The sequence below is a fragment of the Hevea brasiliensis genome, chromosome 3, assembly GCF_030052815.1.
Source record: "Hevea brasiliensis isolate MT/VB/25A 57/8 chromosome 3, ASM3005281v1, whole genome shotgun sequence".
NCBI classification, from domain to species: domain Eukaryota; kingdom Viridiplantae; phylum Streptophyta; class Magnoliopsida; order Malpighiales; family Euphorbiaceae; genus Hevea; species Hevea brasiliensis.
The window spans coordinates 111,651,601-111,669,661 of NC_079495.1; the positions used below are offsets into that span (position 1 = coordinate 111,651,601).

Sequence of the window (18,061 nt, forward strand, 5' to 3'; positions counted from 1 at the left end):
TAAATTCAACACCTTTTAATGGGTATAGTTAGTTCTTGTCAATATTCAAAATTGATCATGTTTATTAAAGACACAAGATGAACTAAATTGCCAAAGGATCTCCAAATCTACACACAATCGAAAGCTTGAATGAGGTGAAACAAAAAAAAATAAAATTTAACAAAAATTATAATTAAATAATTATAAATATAGTTCTGGTCAATTAAACTTATCAAAATTACTGATTTACAAAGTATTAATAAGTATAAAAAAATACATAAAATGATAATTCAAATCCTCAAAAGAAGGGATGACTGTTGAACATCTAAGTTTTCAACAAATTCTATGCAATTTCATCCTTAGCAACGTTGCCTTGGAAGAAAAATGAATCAACACTGTTGCAAATATGGATGTAAGAGTTTGTTTTAGCAAAGTTTAACCCAAGTTAATAAAACAGTAATGAAATTGCCATTAATATTTACAACTTGGAAGCAAGGCAAACAATGCGTACACAACAAAATTAAACAAATGAAGAACTAAGTGATATGGCAATCAACAAAATCCAACTCCTAATTCTTCAGGCTCTATACAGAACAGATTGCCAGTCATGTTTCTTTCAAAGTCAGTGAAGCTTTTGATTTATGGCCAGCTGCAAGTTCAGCTGATAGAATAAAGCTTGACTTTCCTGCTTCCCTCAAGTACTGTACATCTCCGCTCATGAGCTTCACCAGTCTTCGGCTGATAAGCAGGCTGATGCCCTCATCGGTCGCATCAACATCACTACCAAACATTTGGTTTAGTAACGTTTCAGGTATCCCACCACCAATATGTGTTATCCTGACCAAAAGTAAATGCAACCACAGATTAGCTATATATCTAGCAGAATCTATTTGTGTAAATTTTAAACCTATTCAATGCACCATGCTTTGTTCACTCGTTCAAATCTAGTTGGTTACAGACTGCTGATGCTAGAACCAGTACAATTCTTTAAATGCAAAGCATTCTAAACATTTGTCATGCATAACAAAATTAAAGCAAATGTAAAATTGATGTCTTCATATTTGCTTGAAATAGTACCTGAGTCCCAGATGCACAAGCTGAACAGATTGTCCTAACTGGTCTTTGGTCAAGCTAGCTGCAACAGTAATCCGGCCTCCAGTTGGTGTATAGTTAACTGACACCAATAAGAAGTCAGCCAACACTTGTTGAAGCCTAAGGCTATCACCATACAATGTTTCAGTCGTGATCTCTTCTGATGAATCATGGATTATTCGAATACCCTTCCCTTTGCTCTTCATTGTGACTTGATTGATGGAGGCAACTAGTACTTCATGCAGAGTAAACTCGACCATTTCCAGATCCAAATATCTGTCATCAATTCAAGAAAAAAGATAACAATAAATAAAGATGATACAAGAAAAAAAAAATTATCACATGCAAGTCTATATGCATATGATATCATTTTGTCAATTAATCATCAAGTAAATTTTGGAATTACAGAATAACAGCAGAACAAAATACTGTTTCATAGTCCTCATGTACTTCACTCATGTTTTTAGCTGACAAAAAAGAAGCTAGGCTTAGGCATAGGATTCGATTGTTTTAGTATGAATGGGAAGTTAAATGATTTTACAAGCCTCGAGTGGTTAGGGACCTTGGTCATCTATCTTTCCAATATGTTTAGCTGTTTTTTTTTTATCAAATTTCAGCTTACTCGGTGAGAAATATATCAACAATCCTGATCATACTAACCTATGCACTTATCCTAACCTGATCCACTGAAACCAGACCTGAATCCCTCTATAGTTTAATCAATCAATAAGGGTTTTATGCAATTGAAAGAGTGGGGGGAGGGGGTGGTTTGGATTTATCCTCTTAAGCCTAGTGGGGCTCCTAATGAAACAGCAAAAGGGGAAAAAACAATGATGCAGCAGTCTCCCATGAAGCTTGGACACAGGATCGAGTACAGTTTTTTTTCCCTCTCTAAAATATTTTTCAGAAAATGCACAATAGAAGCATAATTTAGAATAGGAAAAATAATAATTTGTCATACCCTTCAATAATGCTATCAATATCTGAGTCATCAAGAATTTTGCCAAGTTGACGCTGACACTGGGCACTAGTCTGTAGAAGCTGCTTTTGTTCTGCATCCAACTCTGTGCCCTCCATCATTTTTTGAGAAAATATAATCCCAGAGAGGGGATTCCTTATCTGCCTTTTTATATAAGCTAATGTTTTCAATCTTTTCAAAGCAGTTTGCTCTGTTAATCGCTGGACATGAAGTGCTTGTTGCAGCTCCAGGCTTGCAAGTTGCAGGAAGCAAAAGACCCCAGTAGCAGCACCCTCTCTGTCCAATTTCTTACTCACACATAGCAGGCAATCCACATATTTTCCATTCCGAGCAAAGAAACTGAAATGAACTTTCTCAGGTTCCTGGCCAGTCATGGCATTATTAAGTATAATACCAAGATTTAGAAAGGCTTCTTGATTCTTGAGACGACAACAAGCCATGTTGATTCCAAAAACCTCCCCCAGAAGCATTTTATCTATTACTTCTTCTCGCTTCCATCCAGTCAATTTTGTCATAGCTGGATTCCACTCAGAGCACCAGCCAAATTCATCTGTCCCAAATATTGGTGGGATCAATGGGTTTGGGTTTTGCACAATTGCTTTGTAATCACCTTCAATCCGGGTGAACTTGTCCATAACTGTCTTCTGGCTTGTGACATCTTGAGCCACAAAACACACCCCAACAACATTTTCCTGAATGTCCCTGCTTGAGCAAGCATTAACAACTAAGCTGATGGGACCATCATCAGCCTTGGAGCCATGTGTTTTAATCTCAAATTGAATGTTCTGCTCTTCCTTGCCTAATTAGAAAGAGAAAACAAGGAACTCTATAAACGTAAACTCAAAATGGAAAAAAGAAGAATTCTTTCTTTTGTTTTCAACCATGCAGAACATAATTCTTAAGACATGCAAAACAAGTACATAGACTTAACAGCAACAATGCACCATATAGACATATAGACTAGATTCTAGAGCTACAAATTCATCCCTCCCGCTTAACATGGCGAAATAGCATATGTTCATTGCTCACACTTTGTGTAAAAAAATTTACAGGGGGAAAAGGAGTATGATAAATAAAATTAAAAACATTTAGTGAGGCAGTGGTTGGTGGTGAAACAAAGCGGTATGAGAAGCATTTTCCCTGGATAAAAGGACAAACACAAATAGTGCAGTCATAGGCAACCCCTGACTTGCTCAATTCTACTCCAAGCTAACACACATCATTTTAGCAGTAAGACATAAGAATTAATAAATGGCTAAAATTGTGAAATTGGAATCAGACATACCCTGCAATGCCAAGAACAACATTTTCTTTACTATGTCAAATGAACTTTCTTCCACTAGTGTCAGTAAATGCTTCCCAATTGCTTTATCAACAGGAAGACCTGTCAACTCAGCAATTTTTGTGTTCCACCCATTAACAAGTCCATCAACATCCACTGCCAAAATTGGCACTGTCGCTGTTTCAATTAAACGGACCATCTCGCTAGTTACTGCTTCCAGTTCTTGCATCCCTTCAATTTTGAGGTCACTGAGCCTCGAATGAATTGTTTTGGTGTGTGTATCCATTGTTTCTACGTCTTTGAAAGCATTCCTCAGTATAAGCTGCAGAGAATGGATAGCGTCCATTTCATAGTCCTTCCAAGGCAAACTCCTTGTCTTGGCAACTTCAAGGAAGGCCTTGAAAGATGATCTTGGGTGCATCCTCCTGCCATCATCCTTCTCACCAGGTTCATGTTTTGCTCCACCCCATCGAATTTCTGCTGCAGTTTGGGAACGAAACCAAAAGAGCATGTCCTTGGCAGTTATTCTCACAGCAGCCATTCCACAAACTACATCGCCAAGAGCCAGAGCCCCTGGGTACCCTGCATCATACAAGCTATCTGTACTCAAACCTGTAGAATCCATATGGTACTCTGATAGCCATACAGCTATATCTTGAATTTGTAGATCACTTGGAGTTACTCCCAACCTCCATAACTTGTTCTTGTAAAACAGTGCAGCCCCATCACACTTCACAAGGTCCATTATGTTAGGACTCTGCATGACAATACCCAAGGGTGCATCCCGCATCAACATATCACATAAGAGTGTCTGGGTGCGTAGGATATTCTTTTCAACAATCTGATTTTCTAATTCCAATTCCTTGTTGACATGGATAGCAAATACTTGAACTAGAAACTCACAAGCATACCTTAGAGGGAATGGAACAAACCTTGGAGTTGTATTATGGCATACCACTAAACCCCAAAGTCTCTTTCTTTTTTGTGGTGGCACAGAAGTAAGACTGTCATCATCTTCATCCCCCTCATTGACTACAACCGCCATAACCAGTGAAGCAATGGAATCCATGTTCTCCATATATTGTAAATGGCAACTATGTGGGGCTCTTAGGGTTGAACCACACAAAGTCAGATCAAATGGAAGTTTCTCATCTTGAAGCACCTTGACATGTTTTGCACGACAATCAACAATCATTCGAACCTTATTCTTCATAAATAAAAAGCGAGCAGACTGAGGGATATCAGTGGCTGGATAATGCAGACCCAAATATGGCTCCAAACCAGGCTTTGTAATCTCAGAGATAACTTCCCCATGGTCATCATCATGAAATTTATAGGTCATCACCCTATCATAACCAGTGAGCTCAGACACCTCCTGAACCATTGTATCACAAAGCCTTTCCATGCTCCCGCTAGGCAAAGACTGCAAACGGGTAATTGCTTTAGCAGCAAGCTTGTATGACTGCAGTGCCCCAGCAGCCGTCATGGGGACCTCATAAGGCTTCACTGGTTCAAAGTCAATTATAAAGCTACCAGTTACCCGATGAACAATAGCATAAAAAGGCTTCCCAGAAGTCTTGCAATGGACTAATATTGGATTCAAAAGAGATACATCTCCAAATCCCAGAGCTTTCTGCAAGGCAGAGGCACTGGGTGCAGTAAAGATAGTCCTTATGTCAGTTCCAATTCCTAGAACTAGATGATCCCCAACACTTGGAACTGCATGACTAACTGCGGTCAACATTTCAGGGGCATTCTCGCTATATGCAATAACCTTGAAAGTTTTCTCATCTAAGGCTAGCAAGCAGCCAAAAGGCTGGATGAGCTTGCCTTTCTGGATTTGATGAAGATAAGCTGAGGTTACTTTGTCTGACCTGGGTGGTTGATCTCCAACTGAACTGGTAACACGCACCGAGTTCGAGTAGTCAAATGAACTGCCTGACTCCTCAAAATCTGCATGTAGCTTTGCATCTACAGTGGTCTGAGCAATAATTCTAGCACTGTGTCTTGATCTCACAGAATTGCTGGACGAGGAGTGGCTTGGCCTAGAGGAAGACATCTTCACCCAATCTGGGGGAAAATACAGAAATTAAAAAAAAAAAAAAGTTAGATACCCCACAAGATTGCTATATCCAGATCTACAAAATAATACTAACAAATCCCTCTCTCTTATCAGCATCAACTCAAACCATAAGAGCATGTATTATTGCTATGATGGTTTACTATTTGTTTATTTATTCATCTTGTGGCGATGGTTGTCTTTTCTTCATCATCATAAAGTGAAGTTGATTCGTTTTTGTCATATCTCTTAATGACATTCAAATACCATAGTATCATAATTCATGAAGTGTCCATCAAATTTATACAGGATAGGAAAAATCAGCGGCAGAAAATCCAATGGTCTATTAGTAGGTATTTGTCATGTTCATTAACAACAATGAACCAAAGATATTTATATCATTGATCCTTAATTATACCAAGCACGATTCAACAACAACAACTGGCTTTTAGTGAACAGAACAGGCAAAGACACATTTTTGTTTCAAAGCTCAACAGTTGATCCTACAATGTCTTAACCAAAACAGTTACATCAATAATTTGGTTTGATATGATCAACAAAGGATAAAACTAGCTCCAGCTAACGGTATACCCAAAAAAGATGAATCTTTTAGCTAGTGAAGAATGAGAACAAAATATGAACAATAAAACAAACATTATAAGCCTTTGTGCTTAACCTGAAAAAGAAAATAACTAAAACAAATTAAAGAAGGAAGAGTCTGAAACCTTACTGCACTGAAAGAGCCAAACCCAGTAATCTTTGATCTAGCCTCGTCCACCTGATGAATTTAGCTGCTTGAATAAGGAAGAGGAGGAGAAGAAGAAGAAGAAGAAGTGCAGGAACAAGAACAAGTATAGCTGGGAAACGAGAATCCCAAGCAATCCCATATCTCTTATCAATCAATAGAAATTGAAAAGATTAAAGAGCAATGATACATGCATCGGGCCGAGATGAATCTCGGACAGCAGATGCGACAATATTTAAAAAAAAAATAAATGGGGAATCTGATTTCCATTATCCAATGCCATTTAAAATTTATTATACAATCATTATAAATACAATTAATTTTAAAATAAATAAATAGAAAATTTCAAAACTTTAGATAGAAAAAAATTAATCAAATTCTATTTTCAATATATTTATTATTAAATCATATGTATAAAATCTTTTAAGTTAAATTTAATAATAATTATTAGTAGATGCATTCAATAATTAACATTTTATGTCTAGCGAAGTGGGAGCATAACATGATATATTTTAATGCCCATATCTGCATCTATAAAATAAAGAATGCAAGTGGATTATGAAAAATCTCCATCATCACAAAAGAAAATAATAATAATAATAAAAATCAGAGATTTCCTTTGTGGGTAGGTTTCCTTTTTATATAGCTTTGTTGCATTATTTGCTTTCCAAAGATTGATGGTAGACAGCTGATGACCTCCATGATTCTCCCCTTTTCCTAATTTGCACAACTGTCAAAATTTTTAAATATATTAAATAAAAACAATAAATTAATTGAAAATTAAACAAAAATTATAATAATAATAATAATATGATAAAAAAATAGTTGTTTTGGTGTGGCATACTGTACATTAATTACAAAAATTATATTGTTAAAATTTTAAATTACATAATTTATGCAAAATATTATATATTTGTTAATAATTTTTATTAATAATATGTTTTAAAATTTTAATAACATATAACACATATTATTAAAATTTATATATATATATTACTCCCTCTCTCATTTCACATCCTTCCTCCATCAAACATCTTATTGAAAAGGAGATAGAATAAAATAATGTTTATTAAAATAAAGTTATTAAAGTGAAATTTTTCATATTTTGAAGAAGAAGTGAAAATTTTTAAAAGTATTTAAAAATTTTGAAGATAAAATCTTTTTAATTCACTGATTTAATAAGTAAAAAATAAAAAAAAAATTAAAATTTTATGAATTCTTCTGATTATAAATTCATGATTTTTAAAGCTTAAAAAACCTTGATTAGCAAACCCACATACCTCCTGTGATCAGGAAAATGATAGAGTAATGGTAGTCACGTGAACAACTGTCTTACACGACGCTTGCCTACCACCTTTTAGGGTTGGCTTCAACCCATACCTAGTTAATTGGTTATTGTTGTAGAATCATCTGTAGCTGCAGCTGATGGTGGCGGAGGGAAGTAGTTGTATGGTCATCTTCCCACTTTTCTTTCCTATTTTATTTTCTTTATATGAGATTAAAAAAAGTTGGTGTCTTCATTTACGCAATCTGTTCATTTGTAGATATCATATCATGTATAACAATGCAGACAGCAGACGAAAGGATAGAAGCTAGCTTAAGCAGCAAGTGAACATGTTATTCCCGGTGGTTTTTGTCCCTTTATCCCTTGGGATTAATGCCAAGAGTTGTAGTCTTGAAGCGCTTGCCAAGAAGAAAACGATGTGAGGCCACATGGGCTCTTCATGTTGGGACTTGGGTACCCAACACTAAGCTTCGATGGTGCCATCTCTAAGCCATCATGATGGGGGACCCTATGCTTCTGATTCCTGTTTTCCAGAACTTGATGTTTCAAGAAAGAAACTACTGTTCTTGTTTTGACCGCTTTGGGAAGCTGTTTTTGATTGTGGGTTTTTGTTTTTAAGCGGATCAGAAAGCTACTGTTTCTGATACAAAACTTCAACTTGTTGTAGACTATAGTTTCTAATCTTGAAGAGTTCTGGAAGTTGCTGCATATGTGCTTTCTCATTTGCCATCCAAATCTCGAATTGGTTGAAATGTTTTAATTTAACCATCCAAATCTTGAATTTGTTGAAATGCTTTATTTTGCTTTGATTCACAGCATATAATATGTGAATTTCTGATAGGAAAAGACTTGGATACATTATATGTATTGCACTGTTTAGATAAATTTTGAGAGAGGAAAAAAAAATAAAAGAAGGAAAAAATATATATATTTTTTTTGTATTTGGATGTATAGAAAATAAAAAAGAGAAAATAAAAGTTAACACAAAAAATAAATGGTAGATAATATAAATTTAACTTTTTTCATTTAATTTCTTATTTTTTCTCTAATTTAGAGAGAAAATAACTAAAGAAAAATAAAATTTTCTTCCCTTCCCTTATTTTTTCTCTCTTATCCAAACAAAAAAAGTATTTTTCAAAGTTATTTTCCACTAATCATTTTCTTTTTTCTCTTTTTCCACCTATCCAAACATGGTGTAAATGAATGAGTGCCAAATATGCCAATTGAAAACTTATTTATTAAAGTCAGTATGCAAATATATGGGTCATTTCCATTTTTCACATGGGTCTCATCATACCTATTGTATAGTAATTCACAATGAATCACGTCAAGCATTTTCCTTCGTTAGTTTGTGGTAATACACGACTGCAGCCGATGTATTTTCCTTCCTGATATTGGTAGAGTTAGCCAACAAGTAACTGTCATGTGTAAAGGCTCCCAACACTCAATTGCCTATCCAAATTGTACTGATTAAAGCAAGTGCTTAATGTGATAGTGTGATTAGCATATTAGCATTAGTGACACAATTGAGTGCTCCAATTTTCATTTATGGTTGAAGGCAAGTACTTTCAACATCACAAGCATGTATGCTGCAACTGTTAGTGCTTGGAATCAAGTAATCTCTTATGCCAAATCACATGAAAGGTTTAAGCTCAGACGCCAGAATTATCTATCAAAACTAAAACTTGTTTCGCAGCCAATCTTGAGCAAACTTATCCATCCCAGACGAAAAAATGAAGATGACAAATGTTATTTCCTACTCTAATTAATGAAAGAATATATCTTTAAGAAATTTGATCATAATTAATGCAACTTCTGTGATTAGTGACAGTACCATAACGTTAGATGGTGTTTCTGTACAAAGCAATAATGATGTGCAATTATAGTCATGAATTCCCATCTGAACTTAATCATATGGCTTATTTACTTGAAAGAGTTTCAATCAAGAATCACCAAACCCTACCATTAAAGATACTCAATGCCCTCCCAATTTCAAGCCTGGATAAGATCCTTCATGTTTGTTCTGCACAAACATGCCGTAATCCAGAATCGAAAACAGATTAGCTTAACGGACGCACACATTGAGAATTACTTATTCCTGGAAACTTTCCAACAGGTGCATGACAATAATCAAAGATGATGTGCCTCATTGCTATAAGGTCTTCATGGCCTCTTCCTGTAAGTAAAATTCAAGCTCAAATACAGGCGCATTGCTTTTATGCTATAAGCATTATTCTGATTTCTGACAGTGTTCCAACGTAAAGAAACCTCATTACCTCAGAGGAAGTAGTTAGGACGCCAATTAGTCCATAGATATTGCATTTGTATTTCATCTTTCATCCAGAAATATTATGATCATGCACCTTATAGGATCAGGAACTTCCAAAACGCAGTCAATAGATTCTTAGAAGATTACTAACACAGCCCATGAATCAGATAAAAACTATATCACATGTAAAAGAAACAAGATTTCACGGATTGAAAAAAAAAATTCTATACAATTTGAAGAATTCCAAGGGTACCACCAAATTATTTCACACTAGCATTTGTCCTATAATGTGTGTACCCTTGTAAATTTCAGTAGTTCGAATATGCTTGTATCTGAAATTTTCGTGTGCAGTTCCAACGCAAGCAGAATTTCGTTCCTCAGATAACGTGGACAAAACTCCCAGAGGCATGTCTGATAGATCATAAGGTTGCTTCCAATCATCCAAGGTGAATAATTGTTGAGAAGACAAGGTTTAAGCTCCACCATTTGTTCATGGGTAAACCTCAGAGAAAACTCAAGAAACCAATATATATATATATATATATATATATATATATATATATATATATATATATATATATGATCACACTTGGTCCTCATCACATAGAACGCCAATAAATGAATGAATGAATGCCCAAAGCCGATAAAACCCAATAGAATTATAGAAAGCAAGCCAATCTTTCTAACAACACAAAATTCATCAACCCAATATGATTTTATATTAATTCCCGCAAGGCTGCAACCTCTCTGAAGCTTGATTTCAAATCAATTTAGCAAAAACCCTTAACTTTCACCCAGAATTTTTATTAGAAGAGGAAAGAGAAGTAGCATTTCAATGGTGGTTGCATTCTTTGGAATAGAAATCATTCGTCTCAATCAAAGTCCTCAACTTATCAAAGGTGAAGTTAGGATCATTAGGATCACTTGTTTGAGACTCAGCAGGAGATTCCAAAGTAGAAGGTTGCTTCAAACAAAAGCAACAACCAACAACAACCCTCTTACCTATATTAGTAGCAGTACTTGCATTCTCAGAAGAAGAAGGCCTCTTAATGGATTTTGTCCTGCGGTGCTTCAGATATTTCTTGGCTTTTGTAAATTGAAGGAGGACCACCTTCTTTGCTTTAACGAAATCCCCATTACAGCACCCATACCCACTTCTCTGCTTCTTCTTCTTCTTCTTCTTCTTCCTATTATTATTTTTGTCGATATCAATAGTACTGCCTCTGTCTCTGCTCGGGGACCCACCACTAATCTTAACTTCATCATCTTCATCATCATCGAGATCCGTTCTGCCACCAACTTTAGATATATCTCTATCAGACTGAGATGCAGACATCAACGCATAGAGACAAGGATCAGAAATCGCGGCTAAACAAATTAAAGAAAAAGAAAAATAAAAACTGAAACACAGGGAAGGGCCACAGGCATTAATATTCAGATGGAAATAAGAGTAATTTCTCGAGAAAAGGAGAGAAACCCAGTTAAGAAATGGAATTGAAATGAAATGGGTAGATATCGATTTATTCGCCTGAGTTATCGGAGGTAGCGTTCTTCTTCTTCACTCAGAGACAGGTTACGCGACTAAGTTTGCCCAACTCACACCACCATCAACAACAACTGCCACATTTTTATTAATTTATTTATATTTTAAACGTTAATCACACAAACGCGAAATCGAAAACAAACATTGAAAGAGCCCACGTGTCCTTATAAAATGGGTTTCGTAACTGTCTAGAAGTTATTCGGTGGTTAAAAATTTAAATTCGTTGCGTAAATAAGCAGCTTAATGGATCCCCTCTGTGCTAGAAATGGGCTGAACCCAATAGGGCTCTGAAAATGGGTTGGATTTTGCACCATTCGGCTCAGAGATCTTAGCCAATGCTACTACCTTTGGAGGCAAACCCTGCAGCCATGAATAAAGCATAGGACTCCTTCAGCCCGAACCTGGGAACCGAACACCTTCTGTTCTTACCCTTATTAATAGAAGATTTCTTCTTCTTCTTCTTCTTCTTCACGGTGCTCTTAGCCACCTGCAAGTTTACTCTCACCGGTGTCCGTTTCAATTCACACATCTCTGCCTGCTCTGGCTCTTCTTTGATGGTTGCCAACTTGGTCTTGACTATTTCTATTATGTCCTTCCTTGACTCAGTTCGCGAGACTGCCTTGCTTGTGCAAGGCACCACACTCGACATTCTGCAATTGCCTCTCCTCATTTTTGCCCCCCAGGATATAGCACTGACAGGGCGACAAACTATATATAATGAAGGCCTGATAAATCCACCCCCTTTAACAATTTTCATAGTATTAAAAAACAAAAACTAGATATAATGAACTTGTGTGTGATCAGATACCTTCCTGAAATGATAAGTATGAAACATTTTCCTGTTAGCGCTGCTTTTTGTATATTGAGGGAGAAGGTTCAGGAATAAAATACGGGTATACAGAGTTGTTTGTAGTGGTTGGAAAGGTGATACATAGTCCATCCTTTACAGTGAAGCTTCAATCAAGTCCAACCCACCAACAACTACTGCACTGTGTGATCATTTGACCATGACTAAGATGAAGTTCTCTCCGCATACCTTAATTTCTCTGTAAGGACTTAATTTCTCTGTAAGGAGACTTGCTAAAATTGTTTTTTTTTTTTAATTAGGAAAAAAATAATAAGTGTGTTAGTCATTGCTCCATTAATTCGGGTTGAAGTTGCCGATCAGGTGTTGTCGTCTCCTACTTTAGTCATCCTATATAGCACACTGATTATTGAAAGACACCCATCCCTTTGCGGGATCACAATGATTACCAAAGATGTAGACTGTGAGGATCAAACTTGAATCAAGCAGACAGGTTTACATATACTTTCAGATTGTACAAGCGTGAAAAATTAACAAAGATTAAATGTATCAGGCATGCCATTGGCAATCATGTTTCCCACTTGATCACCAATATAAAAGATAAAAATAAAAAGATTATAACAACATATATATAAATTTATAAACACCCTCCAGATCATTTGTGCCTATGCTTTTGGGATGTATCATTATGATGCATGTTTAGAGTGTGGCTGCTGGGCCATTGTCTTTCCATAAAAAATAAAGTGTAACTGTAGTGTAGGGGAATGAGAAAGAAGAGCTAAAAGGAAAATGGATAGAAAGAAAGTTCATTAGATTTTTTTTTTTTTCTGTTAGAACAAACTCCTTTGAAGAAAAATGGCACTCCTTCTACATTTAACAGATGGGTGGAATAAAATAGGAAGTCCCCATTGAGTGGAGAAGATGATATTGGGATAAAGATCATCCATCTTGATTCTGCTAATAATATCAGCATACATTCTGACAATTCTGCTTGGCAATACCATCACAGACAATGCCTTAAATGTAAGTTTTCTGGATCGCGATAATCGAAGACCCTTTAGTCCTCCATTCATTTTCTTCACCCAAGAACGCCTTCAAAGCCCCGCCAATTTTTCCTCAGAAGAAATCAGCTTTTCGCACCGATACCTCAAGTGCATTCCAACAATATCTTGGAAACCCATCTGCACAATTCCAGACTCTGCTAGGACTAAAAGAGGAAGACGAAGAAAAAATAGGAACTAGATGAGAAACACATTGTGGATACCTAAGCTAACTGAGTTTATGCAAGCATATAAAGAGAGGAAAGGAAATGAAAGTGCAGAGTTCATGCAGAATCAGGTTTTAATGTCCCTTTAAATGCATACTATTAATATTAGCACCAAAAAAAAAAAAAAGATGAAGAATGCCTTATTTGATTCCTTATAACACATGGGTGGCTGCATATTTTAATTTGGTACACTCCCCATTGAGAAGGAGAGAGAGAGAGAGCGAGGGAGAGAAATGCCCCCCAATTCTACTTTTAACACATGGCCAACACCATGGACATAGCCAGATTAGTGATTGCTAAACACACACAAACACAGAAACAGACAAGCTCATTCTGCAATTTTTTTTGATTCGTAAATGATGAGAGGAATATTGCAGGCATGTGCAATGATTGAAGCTAAACTGTTAGGATATACAAATTCAGCGTGAATCATTTGGTTAAGAAAAGGATGTATATGGCTGTGATGTTTAACCAAAACATGTTTCTTTATTAATTTGACTGAGATTAGTCCATGATCAAGTCAGAATTATGAACATTTTGGTCTAATTTGCACCTTATAGAAGAAAACAGCCGCGGAGCTGCTAGTTATTTGTTTAGGACAACTACCAGCACCGCCAGATAAATCACATCAAGGGAATCACAGCAACTATTCATTTTTATGCACATTTTCCTGACTTGTACAAGCATGCCTTAAAATAAATAAATAAATAACCTTGGAATTTGACTTTGCAATAGTGTACTAAGATAGTAGTAAATAGGGAGAGTGCCTTTTGCCAGTGATCCCCATAACTTGAAAGCAGCTAAAAACTAGAAATTTGACTTTGTAATTTAGACTTAAATACATGAGTCTCCAGATCTATTCCACAATAACTAATATTATTTCTCCATGTTCTACTTTGCTTAGCAACTTTGATGTTCTACTTTGCTTAGCTACTTTATCGTCACCACTTTAAATGTCTAAAATAGTGATTTAGGTATTTTTAGGTCAAGCTCCCTACTTTTTGAGGAATGAGAATTTCACTTTTCAGTGAGCTATTTATCTCCATAAGGGTAAATAAGTTACTTTTCATGCAAACAGTGACCAATTTCCTATATTCCTGCAGATATTAACACTTTGTTTGGATAATTGTTTCAGAGAGAAAAGAAAATAAAAAAAGGAAAATCAAAAATATTTTTCCTTTTATTGTTTTTCTTTTATTTGTTTGAATGAAAGGAAAAAAATATAGAAACAAAAATGAAGTTATTTTCCTCTATTTGAAAAGAATTAAAAATGAAGAAAGTAAAGAAAGTTAGGAAGAATTTATAAATTTATGCGATATATTTTTTAAAAGGGCTTACATAAAAAAAGGTAATTTTATAATTTCCTCATAAAAAAAAACCCATTCTTTCACATTTTTTTGTCATTTCTATCTAAATTGAAGAGAAAATAATAAGAAAAAAAAATAAACTTTACTTCCTTTCTCTTTTTTTTCCCCTAATTTTTCCACTTGTCCAAACATGAAAAAATGTCAATCCTTCATTATTTTCTTTAAGTTATTTTCCTTTCCTTATTTTCCACACACCCAAACAGGGTAAAAACTCAACAGGGCGTGTACAGGGTGAGGGATGATTCATGTGTCGTGTGCTGCAAAGAAGACAAAATAATGGGTTTTATTATAGGACAGGATCTGTCAGCATCTGATACTGGATGATGCCCTTTGAGTGAATCGTTTTACATTAACATGACGCTTAACATGTTTGTATCTTTTCATTTGTGATTAAAGAATTGATGAGAAGATCCAATAATAGGTGACGTTAGATTGTCAATGACCTTTGTACCATCTTTAAATGGAAAGAAGTAACCAAAAGGACCAATAATGTCTTCCATTTTTGTCAAATCATGAATACCCAATTGGAAATTTCATCTAAAAATGCAGTGATGCCAGTAGCATTTGCGTGCAAGCAGCCAAAAGCTTTTAATTTCTTTTGGTGAGAAAGTTGAGAACTCAAGAGATTATTGTGCGATGCTTTAGAATTATTGATTGTAATGAGATTCCTAGTTTGAAATCAAACTTTGAAATTTGATTTCCTAGTTTTACACTTAAATCTCCCCCCCGTAGCCTAGGCAAAGCCTGCTTTTGATTTTCCTATGTTGAAAAAGAAGATAAGGAGACAAAAAGGACTTCGCGATTTGCGCAATAGCATACCGACCACAGTGGAATCCCATCCCATTTTGCTTGGGATTCTCACACATTACATGTATGTATGCATGTTTCCTCCTAGGGCCGCCAACAACTAGGACTAGTTTTGAAGAGCAGATTCAGGACTTGATTGAAGAATTGCTTGAAACTAATAATAAACTTCGTATTGCAACAATTGAGAATTTTCTTGATAGAATACAGAGTTGGAGAGTAATTTACTAGTTTAAAACATCTCGCATGTTGCAAACAAGTTGACATAAATTTAAATACAGATTTTAAAGCTTTTCTGGGCTAGACATATTACAGATATCATCATAAACAGAAACAGGGTATCCAGAAAACAGGGAGAAGCAGAAAGAAACGAAGTGAGAAACTGTAGAACTCCTACGAGAAGCAGGAAGAAGAAGAAGGAGAGGAGAAAGAGTAGTAATGGTGATTAGGACTACGGAAACGTAAAAAAGTTCTTCTGCGGCGGAAGTAGAATGAATAACGAAGTCCAGACCACAACAACCTTCGAAGTTTACAAGCAGATCGCAGTTTCAGCCATATAACTTTCTTCACTCCGACCAAAGATGTCTTCATTCTTTCTGTAAGGCTCTTTTTTCTGCAGAACTGGTAGCTTCTCAGGAACAACTGTCTCTTCTCCATCATCAACGAGCTCTGTTCTGTGTATCCAAGTAACGAGTCACTCCTCAGAATCGGAGTTGGACCCAAATGACCATAGTTTCGATTCACCAGAGGCATTTCCCTGGCTTATATGAAACGGGAGAAAACAGAAATTAAACAACTGGGGAAGAAGAAAGATAATAAAACAAGTCTTTAACAGTGTAAAGAAGCTAAAGCATACATGTATATAAGTATATGAGAGGCGGTGGTGGCGATGGGAGAGCGCGAGGTTGGGTTGGGTTAGAAGTGAAATGGGCTTGCTTTGCTTGATTTAGTAATGCAATTGCAAGAAGGAAGCCGCCACAGCAGTCAGGAGCGAAGCCGAAAAGAGCCAAGCTTTTCCTTCTTTTGCACTTTACCACATGGGCAGTCGCCTTCTTGTGGATGAGATTGAGATAAGACATATGGGAGGTCACGTGCCTTTTGTGTTTCTATTTCCTTTTATGTTTATATTTAATTGATAATAACAAAATTGTAATAAGATTATAAATATGTTTTAAATGCCAACTAGGCAACCAAAGGTGATGCATGCTTAGAGGATAAACAAGAGGGAAGTGAAGGGATATAGATAGTACATTCTTGGAAAGCAATGGCTTTGCCAGATTGCTCTGCTCTGTAAACTCTGATAATAAAAAATACAGGTCAGACAGGTATAACCACACCTTCTATATATTAGTACAATTTCCTTCCTTGCAAGTTTTAACCATGCAAATGGTCCTATCTGTCTTGATTATTATACAAGATTACCATCTTTATGTCAACGTGTAGTACCAAAATTCAAGACCTTAAAAAACATGCATGTATGTGTTAATGAGTTTTAGTTTTTGATATTGAAATCGTATTTAAAAATATAGAATCTTATATTTGATTTGAAATTAAATTCAAAAGTGCAAATAAATGCATCTGTCATTCACAGTTTCTGCATCTGTCATTCACAGTTTCCGTGTAAATGAAGTGCCTTTCGCGCAGAGTTTGGAAGCTATTTCTTAATGATTTGGATATCATGACACATGATAATCAATAAGAAATTTCCAAATCCAGTTGCACATATTAATAGAAGAGAATGCAGAGCTTATCATGTAACACCCTCACTATAATAATTTCTTTCGTACATTCTATTATTTCAGTGATCGGTATCGGTTCGGACAGTTAGAACGTCTGAAAAAATATTTAGACTAGAGTGAGGAGTCAAACGGAAAGCATTTTGATCATTTCGTCTTCAGAGATAATTTTTTACCGACTTGTCCAGTTAAATAAATAATTATTATGATATAGAATATGAATAAATATTGCTAAAAATTTAATTCAAAATAAGTAGAAAAGAAAAAAAAAGAAAATGGAAATAAATACCTAATTATGATATAAGATGATGTCATTTAACATTCTCCAACCAATCAAATTTCAACAAGCATGTTTAAAACAAACAAAATGAGATAAATACTAATAAAATTCAGTTGTCTTCTACCTTAACCCAAACCAGCTAAAAATGTCTCTCTCTCCTCCATAAACATTTTCTTTCATCTCTCTCTTCCATTTTCCATGAATTCTCACTACTAAACCCTAAACATCTTTCATTAAAACTTGTTTACATCTCTTGGAAAAGTGTTTGGCTGCCAAGAAAAGCCAAGAAAGTGAAGGAAAATTTAAGATTGGATGAGAAAAAATTCTGCTCACACAAGGGTTAGTGCTTAATCCTTCTTCTTTTCTTTAGATTTTGTGTTAGTCTCATGAATTACGCTAGGAAATTGAGAAATTGAACAAATATGTACATGTTAGGGCAACTCCCCATTTTTGGCAGCCATGAGAGGGTTAGGGTTTTGAAGGTTTAGTTTCAATTAAATTTGTAGATTAATGTTAATTGATGTGTATGTTGAGTTAGATGATGTTGTATATATATTGCATGAGATTTA

General features: G+C 35.5%; 1 protein-coding gene and 2 long non-coding RNA genes across 4 annotated transcripts; 1 reads left to right on the forward strand and 2 right to left on the reverse strand.

The window, feature by feature from the left end:
* Positions 1–424: 424 nt before the first annotated feature.
* LOC110665804 (phytochrome A) lies at positions 425–6,400 on the reverse strand. 2 transcript variants are annotated; one of them, XM_021826072.2, is made up of 5 exons: positions 6,122–6,400; positions 3,336–5,402; positions 2,033–2,849; positions 1,057–1,347; positions 425–816 (listed from the first exon to the last, which is right to left on the reverse strand). In XM_021826072.2, exons 2-5 carry the CDS (start codon positions 5,389–5,391, stop codon positions 585–587), a joined length of 3,396 nt encoding a protein of 1,131 aa, XP_021681764.2. In that variant the 5' UTR covers positions 5,392–5,402; positions 6,122–6,400; the 3' UTR covers positions 425–584. The 2 variants fall into 2 exon arrangements, with proteins under 2 accessions (XP_021681764.2, XP_021681759.2); XM_021826067.2 differs by having other exon boundaries at positions 6,117–6,400.
* A 1,014-nt stretch (positions 6,401–7,414) lies between these two features.
* Positions 7,415–8,129, forward strand: LOC110666552 (uncharacterized). The gene is made up of 2 exons (XR_002497168.2): positions 7,415–7,583; positions 7,681–8,129. It is a non-coding gene; the product is annotated as an uncharacterized LOC110666552 (long non-coding RNA).
* A 7,498-nt stretch (positions 8,130–15,627) lies between these two features.
* Positions 15,628–16,648, reverse strand: LOC131178561 (uncharacterized). The gene is made up of 2 exons (XR_009147465.1): positions 16,333–16,648; positions 15,628–16,233 (listed from the first exon to the last, which is right to left on the reverse strand). It is a non-coding gene; the product is annotated as an uncharacterized LOC131178561 (long non-coding RNA).
* Between the last annotated feature and the right edge of the window lie 1,413 nt (positions 16,649–18,061).

Excerpts from the sequence above, each read along its gene's own strand:
- LOC110665804 (XM_021826072.2), bottom strand. The coding sequence starts at position 5,391 with ATGTCTTCCTCTAGGCCAAGCCACTCCTCGTCCAGCAATTCTGTGAGA. Across the intron at positions 1,348-2,032 it reads ATTGATAGCATTATTGAAGG|ATATTTGGATCTGGAAATGG; the intron begins GTATGACAAATT and ends AATTGATGACAG. Across the intron at positions 817-1,056 it reads CTTGTGCATCTGGGACTCAG|GATAACACATATTGGTGGTG; the intron begins GTACTATTTCAA and ends ACTTTTGGTCAG.